The 12,645-nt window shown below is 36.1% G+C and overlaps 1 protein-coding gene across 2 annotated transcripts; it reads left to right on the forward strand.

The window, feature by feature from the left end:
- Positions 1 to 663: 663 nt before the first annotated feature.
- On the forward strand, positions 664 to 12,633 carry LOC119081122 (colorectal mutant cancer protein). 2 transcript variants are annotated; one of them, XM_037189868.1, is made up of 5 exons: positions 664 to 1,519; positions 7,667 to 7,937; positions 7,999 to 9,458; positions 9,523 to 9,716; positions 9,935 to 12,633. In XM_037189868.1, exons 1-5 carry the CDS (start codon positions 1,073 to 1,075, stop codon positions 10,071 to 10,073), a joined length of 2,511 nt encoding a protein of 836 aa, XP_037045763.1. In that variant the 5' UTR covers positions 664 to 1,072; the 3' UTR covers positions 10,074 to 12,633. The 2 variants fall into 2 exon arrangements, with proteins under 2 accessions (XP_037045763.1, XP_037045771.1); XM_037189876.1 differs by lacking the exon at positions 664 to 1,519 and adding an exon at positions 3,783 to 4,671.
- The last annotated feature ends 12 nt before the right edge of the window (positions 12,634 to 12,645 follow it).

Raw genomic sequence — 12,645 nt, forward strand, 5'->3', positions numbered from 1 at the left:
TACAGTTACTAAACCTATACTAAAAATAAATCGAACTCAAGCACGACAGAGTAAAGTTTTGACTAGTAGCCCTATATTTTTTGCAATTTTTTTGTTCAATTTATGTCAATGTTCATTTGAGTTCATTTTCATCACGTGTATTAGGTCCCTTATTTGACATTTCGAAAATGAACCGCTCCTGCCTGGTTTATTTTACTCTGCCGTGACTCAAGGTACATAACATTACTTAGTTGCCTGTAAATTTCTTGTTTTGACTAGTGGTAATTTTGTTTCCCGAGCTGGAGGCATATACTATTTTTGGCATTGCGTTATAATCGAGAGGTGATTTCTGGAATTAAATTCTCAAATATTCCGTAGAATTGACGAAAAAAAAATACAAAATCCAAAAATTTGTAAACAAATTTTACGAAATTTTTTCCTCTCCAAAAATAGGGCATAATACAAGAGCTACAATCAATTTGCAAAACAACCATTTTCATGCAAGTAACTCCATGCTGAAGCGATCATTAGAAATCATTTGACCATAAACTTTGATATTTATCGTATCCATAAAAGAAAATAATTTGGGAAATTATGCATCTGAACATTGGAAATTCGTCCACCAAATTTTTAAATGCGCAAACATAAAGAAACAAAATTCAGATTAACATAAAAAATAACAGCTGGGTATAGACGGAACAGACGTACACTTTCACGACTTTGACAGCTGTGTACATTTTTTTTGGTTCCTTTCGTTCCTTTTCCATCCTTTTCCGTGTAAATATACAGTGTAAGTGTCGCAAAATGTCAAAACCTAAATAAAATAAATGCGAACGAAACACAAAAACCAATAAATGTTTGCCAAGCAAACATTAAATGCTTTTGGTTCATTCGAAAAAGAGTCTACGGAAATGTTTGAGTGATTTTTTGTTTGACGATATTCAAGAAGTTCAATGAATTTGTAAACAATCAGATTGGGCGGTGACAAAAAAAAAAATTGTGAATGAAAATACTCAACACAGAAAAAAAACATTCGCTGAACTTGTTGTTTAACAACTAAAAATTAATTCATCGAATTGACTCTGCATTGACTATGAATGAGAATATCGATGAAAGTGATCATCGTCACGGTCGATATTTGAGCGGTGATAGTGTGGACGGAGAAGACTTAGCGAAAATTTGCCGTAGGCTCGGTCTCACCGGACCACTGGAACCCTTGTTGCGCGAGCTGAAATGTGATGCGGCACAAAAGTATCCTCAATATGTGAATGTGAAAGAGCCGCCGCGAAAGCACAGCAATACAAAAAGTTGTGAACGCAGAAATGCTAAAAGGGATAAAGAGTTCGACGACAGCGGTGATGTTCATCAATTGGGTGGACGAGTGGCGAAAAGTAGTACCTACGGTCAGGAATCGTGGGGACGAGATTCGGGTGCAAGAGACTTGTCACCTGAACCACATCCTAGAGATATGTGTGGAGTAGAAAATCAACATGCGGATACAGATCCGGGAACCAATTCGATGATTCATTTGGCTAATAAGGTAATGACATTCTTTGCAATTTAGACAATTTCACTTTAGGATTGCGTTTCTTTACATCCTTCTGAACCTTGAATATTTTGTTCATGTCAGTGTTGTCTTTGTAAAACCAGCAAGAACAAATTCTGGATTCTGAGCCGTCTTTCATGATAACTTCTGTAAGCCGGAATTAGTAACTCAAATTGGGTTTGATGCACAGTATTGCTGATTCATCCACATTTTTCGGAGCCTCATATTTTTTCTCTGTACGAACAATATTGAGAACGCTTTTCTTCCTAATTATCCCATGCTATGTGGATGTATAGTACGTCTGATATTCTAACCATTACCTCTTCTTCTTGCAAAACTTCATCTGCTTCCCTATGGAAAAAAGCAATGTTTACCGTGCTAAGCCGAAGCTAAAACCTTCAAATTCCAGGACACCCATACCATACGACCGCTACCGAATATGAACATTTATGCAAATCGGTTAATATTTGCTCAATTGAGTCAGAAACACATTTCCTGTCATTGTACTGCCCATGAACAAGTCTTTCGTTCACTACTTCTAGCAATCAATCGACCGAACCAATATCCTTGAACTTTTTTCCCGATTGGTGTCATCAACACCATGTATTGCCGCTTCGATTTCGATAACTGTTTTTGGGCTGGGAGCCTTCAAGTTTATTTAAAAGCTTGTCGTGACGACGTTTTGTTCCGGACATGACTCGATAGATTAGAGATTGAATGACATCTTTATAAACACAATACAAGTAGTATATTGCAGTCTTCTCTGTGAAATAACATTAATGGAAACAAACACATCCATTCCATGAATAATAGCGGTAGATCTGAGAACCCTTTTCCATCAGGGACTATTTTTGAGAAATTCTTTGAGAAATTTTGAGAAATTTGAGAAATTCTTTGAGAAATCTTTGAGAAATTTTTGAGAAATTTTTTATATTTTTGAGAAATTTGAGAAATTTGTGAGAAATTCTTTGAGAAATAATTGAGAAATAATTGAGAAATTTTGAGAAATTCGATTTCTCAAAATAGTCCCTGTTTTCCATACAAGTTAGTGTCAACGAACTCCTAAACTTCCTTAACAAATAAAAAGCTCTTCATCACTTATAGCTAAAACTGTGATCAAAGCTCTTCACTCATTTATTTCGATCAAACTTTTCCATGTTATTGTCGATAAATCTTTTCAATTTTCTAAAGTCAACATCGTTCCACTTCTTCATTTCAACACAGTTCATGTGGATGGATCCTTTTAGATATTACTCAAGTAATTCGTGTAGTTGCAGTGTGCGTTGACCCAAATAAATTCCAAAAATAGTTTCTAAAGGAATATACACGTCGCGCCATAAGTATAAGGAATATGATATAGCTTCCTGTTCTACACTCTGCATCCAATTACATTTTATGTGTTCATGAGCTCTCAACCCTGTTGTTTTCTCTCTATTGTTCCATTGATTTTTCTTCTTTCATACAAATAATTTTTTAAGAAGAAATTTCATTTTAAACGTGCAAAAAATTACAACTCTTTCTATCCTCAGAATGTTTATTTTATGTGTTTCAATTATACTGGTTGGATTCTCAACCTCTCGAAAATGATACAAAATAGAAAACAAATAAATTGAACAGACACACACCAGCACCATCATCGTCCATACAGGAAACCCTCATCTACTTTGCAGTATTTGTATAGATTCATAATTCAATTTACAGCACACAGAAAAAATAAAATAGTTGCGTTCATAAATTCTATACTGTGACGATTCGTTTTCCATCGATTTTATTTTTAATTTCAGTAGCTAGTTGGACGTTTCCAAACTCACATTCAATAAAATTTCGTAATTGTTTTACTATTCCGTGCTGCGCTCCCATAGTTTCTTATACAGTTTGGTGGAAAAATTTAATTTTGTTTGATTAAAAATTCATTCAAATCAAATGAAATTAATGAAAACACTCCAAATCGTCTTACGGGCTATTCGGTGTTGTTTATGGAATTCCGAACCAACAATTATAATTCAATGAATCTCTCGCACTGTATTACGCGCGCATACCATATTCGAATCACTCCCGAAGTGCGACAGCTCAAGGTTAACCAAATACATCAAACTGAGAAATTAAAGAAAAAAAAAGAAGATTTAATTGAAGCAAATTCAAAGGAAAACACATGTTTTTCGCTTGGCACGGAACAGCAAAAAAAATTGTAGATAAACAAAACTCAACAAGCATGCTCATCGAACGAAAATTGTGTGTTTTATTGCCATATAAGAAATCCTTGCGTATAAGTGGAGAATACCTTCATTGAAAGGAAAACGAACAATACATTTCTACGCAGGAATATAGTGAGCGTGGAATCTCTTTCGTCAGTACCTATGTACCTATCCTATCCAATGCGATTTTATGTTACGGAATTCTCTCACAATTTCTCTATGATTTTTTTTTTGTGTGTGAATATTACTTGGAATTTTTCATTCATTTTCTCATTTTTCCTTCTACTTTTTGTACATTACGTCATTTGTTCTAATGTTATGTCTGCATTCTAATGCAGACAACTGCGATTCTCCCATAAAACGTCAACGCTGTAACTGATATTTTTCCGTACAGTGAAAATTTTCCCTTCGCATTGTAACGTTTTGTTGTTGTCCGCTTCGATGTGCCTAACAATTACGGTATAACATTTCTAATTGATCGAATAGCCGTTCGTAAATAGTGAACCGATATTGGATTATAATTTGTTTGCACTGCGGGCGAGACAGTGACAATTTATAGTGTTTAGTGTTTCGCATCGTTCCGTCGTGTCTGTTTAGGAAAAAATGCATTGTACCTCACCTGGAAGTGAACCGAATCGTTTACATGATTTGGTTAATGCAAGTGTTGTGCGAAATAGTGTTGAAAATGGTTTAATCAAAGATGAACTGAAGTTTAATCGGACGGATAGTGTTGTCTCGGATGAATTGGAAAAGCAAATTTATGATGACCCGTGTGAACTTATGGATGACTGGACGTCTCCAATGCATATACCGCGTAGCCGAAGTTGGCTGTGCTGTCCCGACACAATGTCTGGTGAAGAACAGCCGGAATTTCAGCGGCGAAACAATTTTTTAGACTATCAACTGATTACGACCGAACCGAAATTACGACTTTCCACCGAAACAATTGACGTAAATATTTTAGTGTTGTTGCATCAGACAGAACGTAGAAATATATCAATTTTAGGCCATTTGTTCATTCTATCATGCGCTCATGTAAATGATGTAAAAAAAATTTACGGGAACTGAATGTGATTATTTCCTCATTATTGAACGAAGCCTACGAAATATTAATTACATTTCCTTTGCTGATGGGGCTTTTGCATTATGGTTATTTAATTGTTTGTTTTGAAATATTATTTGACCTTTAAATAATATTGATTAATTTCGAAGAATTTACTAAAGTAGTACGTGGGCTGTCACAGAAGCGAGAGAACTGGAATGAACGTTAAACGTTGTCGGGGCAATGTGCTTTTTTTTTCCTTTTGTAAAATACTTTATTTAGGTTGCTATCGTCGGTATAATGTATTTTCTCGCCTCTTTTTCTTAACCTTGAGTGTACCGTACTGAATATCTACTTAAAAGAAATGTTACGTAGCAACAATATTGTGGAGATTAAAAAGAGTTTAGAGATTCTTTCGCTACATGCACAGTGCATGATGCACTTTATTACTGCAGGGATTTGTCATAAAGCTGTAAGGGTTGAATACTGTCATGTTCAGTTGATTCATCTTCAATCCAGATGTGGTAATAGCAATCAATAAACCAACTAAATCGCAAGAAAAATATGTTGATGGTAAAGAGTACTTCCAGTGTACAATTTATTTAAATAAATCAGATCATAAGATTTGGAATTAATTGAGAAAGTCAAATGTTACAGAAACTCTCCAAAAAAAATCCTACACCAAACGTAAATGACTTAGAAACTTTTTTCCCTTTTACTTTTCTTCAATCCACACATGAAATCTTACCAAAGAGGGATTCTTTTGAAAAACAGCCTACCGAAATCGGACGCATTTTGCAGTGGAATTTTTAATATGTACCTAGAAAGGACTTCGACCCTAGAAGCCAAAACCACTTTCAAAAAAATTCTTCGAAGCTTGTGTGGCTGGTGAAAGATGAGGAAAAACCGAAAAATTCCAATTTTCTTACAAAAATTTCTCCAGTTACACGAGCCCTACAGGGTCGTGTGGGTTGTCATTAGAAAGGTAATCACATGTACTATTGTTCCGAATAGAGACTTATTGGTTTTAAAATTCATCCACACTGAAATACGTGCAGGTTAAGTTTTCAACCGAAGACTTACACTGTTCTTACAGAAATTTCTCGAGGTACACAAAACGCACATGGTTGTGTGGGGTATCATTTGAAAGGTAATGTTATGTGCTTTTAGGCTTTTCCCAAATAGAGACTTATGGGGATTGCATGCATATGCGGTGAAATATGGGCACTTAAACATTTCAACTTCTATTTCATCACATATGCATCCAAACCACATAAAACCCTACTTGGCCCAAAAGCACATAAAATTACCTTTCAAATGATACCCCACACAACCATGTACGTTTTGTGTACCTCGAGAAATTTCTGTAAAAACAGTGTAAGTCTTCGGTTGAAAACTTTGTCAAACAATATACTTGTTTGAATTGTCAAGATTTGTGTTTCACCCGCCTTCGTAAGTGTCTTAACCTGTTCTTTCATAACCTTGGCTGATATGTGGTATTTGAGTAACGGAAAGCAGAGTTTCTAAGCTAATTTCGTTGACTGTATTAAAAAAAAATTGTTTTTTACGAAATATGACATGGAACACCACCGTAAGATCTTTATGAATATTCAACTTTTTCTTACTAGGGATTATAGTTATCATTGTTTAAAATAAATGTCAACATTTTGAAAAATATTACTCAAAATGAACGGTTAATATAACAGTTGGACCCATAACCTGTAGGGCTTTCTGACAAATTTTTCAGTGTTACGTGACTGCCGATAACACCCGTGTGTGAAATTAATAGGACATTCAATATTTTTAACATGGTTGGCAACAGACCATTAGAGTATCCGTAGGAGTATTTAATGATATTGCCTGCACACTAGTGTAATAAAGTGGTTTTGTCAAAATAATAAATTCTTTGCTGTTGATTATTTCGACATCAAAGTACAAAAAATCTTTTTCGATACTTGTATGGCTAGAGGCTATTAATATTTGCTTCAATTGTATAGAAAGTTAAAAAAAAAATGTAAAATGATTCTGCAAGTAAAAATAGTTATTTATACTACAAGAACTGTAAAGGGTATTTTGTGTTCGAGAAATGGTAAATGGTTCGATGCGAAGCCGAGAGAGAACATAAAATACACATACAGTTCTTGTAGAATAAAATTTTTATACATTGAGCGCTTAAACGCACTTTATTTGACCAAAAACAAAACACACAGTACAAAAACAAAAACGCTCTTTGTACCTTTACAGTTCAACTATAAAACTTATATACGCGACCATAAAGCTTATGTATTGGCTTATGTATTTGATGTTTATACGCGAATCGCAAAGCCTTCTTTATATCGAGGTTTGCGGTCAGATAAAGTGCGTTTTTTAAACGAGAAATATATAAAATGTTACAATTGAGGTGATCCATATAATTTGTATGGGTCGAATATGGATTGCTTTCATTCTTATTTAACGGAGAATTTTTTACAATCTAATCATCCTTTTAATTAGAACACTGTCCACGAATGTAAAACGAATGTCGTTATCCATTCAAACTATACGATTTTTCAATTATATTTCAACCTGTGGGAGAAATATTTTAAAACATTTTGCAAGCAATTCACACGAATTGTGTACGTGTGCTCATTAAGTTATGCGTGTAATGCGTTTAACATGATAAATTAAAAGGAATTTCTATTTCAGCAACTGTAACGACTGTGTGAAGAGACTTCTCTAAATTTTGCTTAGATATTCTTTTGAAATCAGCGCATCGACAAAGTCGTACCCTATTTCCACCAGGTGTGGGGGTGATTTTTATATATATAGGTTTCCTATCCATGTATCATGTCACCTTCAATTTAAGAAAAAAACAAACGAAAAATAAACTTTTCTTAAAACATTATTCTATTCTTCTATCAACAGCTTCAAGTGGCGGCGCTATCAGCACTGAAAACTGAAGTCCTAGAATTATCGGCTCGATTACAACATTCAGAACGGGAACGTGAAATGATGCAACGGAAACTCAACGAGGCTAACGATGAAAAGGAACGCTCCCAAAGACGATTGGAATCGGTTGGAGCTGCTAATGAAAGTCGCATAACAGAAATGCATTGCATCATTGTCGAGTTGAATAAAAAATTAAAATCGAAAAATGAAAACGCCATAATCGAGGAACATGAACCGGACGGAAGCGGTTGGTTAAGAATTTTTTTTTGTTTGATACATTTTCCCCTCTAATTGCACATTTCTTTCAGTTTCTGAGTTAAGTTTCCAAGACGGTTCGGTCTATAATTCCGAAATGGAATGCACAAATCTAGAACAAGAATCTCAGACTGAGCCCTTGGACACAAAACTGGTTCAACCCACCCTACGCTCAGACAGTCCTTGCTCATTACCTCCACCTGCAACGTCCTCTCAACTTCAAGTTCAAGCAATGCATGAAGAAATACTTCATTTGCGTGGTCAAGTTGCCCTTCTTCAATCTCAATTGGCCTCGGACAGAGATAAGCTAGATGACGATCACAACGAAATTCTGAACACAGGCCATGATCAGCTCCCGTTGTCACCGCGCGAAAGATCCAACTATACAAGCGACGATCTGTGCGAAACAGCTGAAATTTTTGAAGTTCCTCTCACAACCGATCAAGAGTTCATAAAGCAATCAACAGCCAAGTACACAAAAACTAATAAGGTAACGCTTCCATCATCCCGTGGAGTTTCGCCGGTGGTTCAACTATTCGGAAGTATTAATTCCCTGAATAAGCCACAACTGAAAAGCCTTTCAGCTGAGACGCCAGTTTCGAAAATGGCAGAGAGAGTACGTCTTCGTCGGACCATAGAAGAACACCACATCACCGGAACAGATATCATGAATAGTGGGATCTGTACCACTGAAATAGCTGAACATCTTGTGTCAGACTTGCTTCAATCGGATATAAATACCAATGAAGATTCGCCACAACTGCAAAATGAGGTGCAACGATTACATCGTCGCATTGAACATCTACGTATTCAAAATTCTGTACTGTCAATAACACTGGCCGAAAGTAAGGCTCACTGTAACCACTTATACCTGTTGTGCGGAAAATATGAATCGAATGCAGTGGCTCTGCATCAGGCATTGAACTGTAGTGACCGTGCCATTGAGGCCTATGATGTTATGTTGGCTTTGTTAGAAAGTCGTCTCGGAATTTTGGAAGATGCCATATCAGCTAATGAAAGCAGGAAGGCAGCTGAAGCAGTCGCCAAACATCTGCTCGATCGTTTAGACAGCGAGAAAAATTTGCATGGCAACAGTCTGGGTCCATGGCAAGATGCTGTGGTCATTTATGCGAATAGTTCGTCGAATACAGTGCCATGGACGGATGAAGATGACACGCGGTTACGCGGCCATGTATCAAAATTAAAAGGTCAAAGAGCCTCAATACAAAACACTGTTGTTACACTAGAGTCACCATTCTGCGGCGATGAAGAGAAAAACGTTAACGATGAACTGTCGCAGATGACGAATAGGCGAATGGATCTGGAGACAGCTGTTCTAATGCAGGAATTGATGAGTATGCGTGAAGAACTAAGCGAATTCAAATTTCGAGCTGAACAAGCCGAACGGGAAAAGAACAATACCATTGGTAGATTGAGTGTGATGCAAGAGGCACTCCTACATCTGCAAGCTCAATTAGCTGACTCGGAGGCTCTTCTATCGATGAACAATAAGGTAATGTCGGAATTTCTGATCAAACGTTTTCTGAACTTTGCGGTAACATTGAAAATCGTTACAGGATCGTACGTCGTACACGGAAGCCGAACATACTGCTGGCATTGAAAGAGAATTGGTGGAGGCATTGGCTCGAGAATCTCGATTGAAGGCTCGTTTACAGGGACTAGCTGGATCATTGGAAGCAGCCACCAAATCGTCGGAGGAGAAATACATTCAAGTACAAAATACCGTTTCTGAACTGAAGCAAAAGGAAAAGTGAGTGTTCAATAGGGTGGTGGCACCAGTCTCCAGACACGTACCAGTAGTTCTTTCATTCAAAAGTTTATCAACGAAACAACAATAGCTGTCCGACTACTTGTACACGTCCGGAGACTGATAAGTAATCGATTCCGTTTTCATCGACCGAAACTTCTATGCGCTCAATACCTCGTAAACCACGAAATGCGTTTAACGTTTTCGTTCCGCGTTTTCAGATCATTAACCCAGTCGTTGGACCGGTGCAAACGGAAATATCAAACCCGTTTGCGTAAATTGGAACAACAGATGCTTGAATTATCACTGAAGAAAGGTAGCCAAAGCCCACTGAAACTAGTACCCGAAACTACATTGTAAATTCAGATGCCATATAATAAGGTACAGTAGATCACCGATTTGTTTACTAATTAATGTTCTTGTCTGAGCCGATGGCAAGGGTTGCGATGACACAAGTAACAAAAGATGCTCATTGACGTTACTAGTTTATGAGAGTTAGAATGGTTGAATTGAAATGATTGCTTGTGTTATATTGACTGTGGATGTTAGGAGCCATTCATAAAGTGCGCACGCAGTGTGCGGTCATTTTTTGACCCCCTCCCCCCCGTTTCGCACGCGATTTTCCATATAAAACGTTCAAATTTCAGACTCCCCCTCCCCCCTTAAGTGCGTGCGCACTATTTGAATGGCCCCTTAGGTGAGTCCGAGTCGACTGTTCGATTGCTTGAAGTTCAGTCACAACTCTTTCCATTGGTTAAATTAGAAGCGAATTAGAGGCACAGAACCGTAATTTATAACTAAAAGGCAAATCATCTTCGTTTACCTTTTTTGTTTTATTTAGTTGAGCGTTGACTCAGTTTGTAAAACGATAAGACGCTGTTTATTGAACCTAGTCTATAGTTATTTTAGAAAATAAAAGAAAAATATTTCAAAGCAAAGTAAAAAAAAAGAAAATATGTGAAAGTGAAGCCTGAGAAATTAATAATTAATGAAAAACAAAGAAAATGAAGACAAAGAAAACGTTCAGCGAATCTTTACTGTTGGGAGACAAGAAAAAAATGCGTACCTCAATTGAGTAATTAAGAAAATACAAATTCAAGTGGCTGAATAGTTGTCTTTCTTTCCTAAATTTTATTCGATAATAACAGCCTTTACGCTACGGAAATATTATAGTCAATGTTGCCTGCACAGAACTTAAAATATTTGCGATGTTATTTAACGTGAGTGATTGTGCCATGTTAAAATTTAATAATTCGAAACATTAAAAGTAAAATAATTACGTAGAGAAGAGAGATGGAAAGGCAGTATGTCACAAAATTGGCTCGGAGTTTTTGTTTTTAGAAAATCAGTTTGCTTAACGGGTACTACTGAAACCATTTAATGTTCCAGTTGCTCGTTAGAAGAAGAATTGCCACGGCCGGGCAGTGGACAATTTTTTTTTTAATTTTACCCGCACGAAATTTTGCATGAAGAAATCAAAAACTCAAGAAGAACACAGAAACTGAAAATGTGTCGATTTTCAAAATTCCGTTCGTGAACAAAAAAGATTTTTGACAAAGCTCGGAATAGATCGATTGCGGTCCCGAACCTGATCAATCCAAACCTGACCCGAAATTTTCAAACCGGAAACCTGACCTCGCACCTTTGTGCTGATTATATTCAGGTTTCATGTTAGTCCGACTGTTGGTTCAAAATATTTGGTCGAAAATCCATTGCTACGTGCCACTAACCAGCTGGGGCGTAAATGTTTTTTAAGGAAATTTTCAAATTAGCCTTTTGTTCTCTGATTTCGGTTTTAAAAAAATGATTTTTTTTTAAGTTTCAGCCATGGGATGGCCTCAAAAATCACCAAATTCGGTTTTTCGGTCATATCTTCCGAACCGTTGATCGGATTGAATTTAATCTGCAGCTCAAAAGATCAGAAATAAACCAAGTTTCGGGGAACAAATTTTTTTCATTAAAATCACCCTTTAGTGATGTTGTGATCGATATAAAACGAAACGTCAGCAAGAAAAGAAATTTCAACTGGAGCGAGCAATCAAGTAATTTTATCGACGACTCCGCTCAGTTCATAAATTACAATGTCAAAAGGACCTTTGAATTCACGTATTGTCCCGCGAGAATCTTTTTTTGATTTGACGGAGATCTGGAATTGAAAATTTTCTAGAACCAATAGCAAAATTGTCTTTCTGACTTCATTTTCGATCACAAATCATGCGTTCGAAGTCCAAATCCTAGCTTTTTGCTGTATGATTTTATCTGTTTTGACCAATTCACACTACAGACATTTCAGGGCAAAGGGATGACGGAGTCGGAGAGAAAACTGCAATAAATGATTGTGACAATACTTATATCATCAGTCAGATCACTGTAAATAATACAAAATAGGAAGCAAGTGAGCACGGAAGGTCGTACAGGTGAAAAAAAAGTGGATACATGTTTTCTGATATTAGAGTTTTTTATGGTTTATATGTATTTTCAATCCACAAATTTTGTTAGTAAATGAAAACCTAGATTCTTACGTTTCGTCATTTCGTTCCGAGTCATGTGTTTTGTATGTAACAAAAAATCATAAAATTTTAGGCTTTCTTTTGTTAAACAAAATACATGTGAATTACAAATGAAATGAAAACATAAACCACCTATAACTCCCAAATCAGAAATATGGCTCTTTTCACTCTATTCTTTGACTGTATTCAAAAAGAATTTATTATTTCCTAACAAAAACTTCGAGCAGACATTGTGAGTTTCTACCGTTTCTTTCGTTTATTAGTTTTCTTTCTGTTAAATTAATATCGATTGAAATATAACTTAGAACAAATTTAATTATGCCCACTGTATATGCACCAATTAAGTTGTTAGTTGTTAGATTTAAACATGAAAGAAATCATCGTTATTTTTCTATTTTAGTTAGTCAAAAAAAAAAATGAAA

The sequence above is a fragment of the Bradysia coprophila genome, chromosome X, assembly GCF_014529535.1.
Source record: "Bradysia coprophila strain Holo2 chromosome X, BU_Bcop_v1, whole genome shotgun sequence".
NCBI classification, from domain to species: Eukaryota; Metazoa; Arthropoda; class Insecta; order Diptera; family Sciaridae; genus Bradysia; species Bradysia coprophila.

Excerpts from the sequence above, each read along its gene's own strand:
- LOC119081122 (XM_037189868.1), top strand. The coding sequence starts at position 1,073 with ATGAATGAGAATATCGATGAAAGTGATCATCGTCACGGTCGATATTTG. Across the intron at positions 1,520-7,666 it reads TGATTCATTTGGCTAATAAG|CTTCAAGTGGCGGCGCTATC; the intron begins GTAATGACATTC and ends TTCTATCAACAG. Across the intron at positions 9,717-9,934 it reads GAACTGAAGCAAAAGGAAAA|ATCATTAACCCAGTCGTTGG; the intron begins GTGAGTGTTCAA and ends CCGCGTTTTCAG.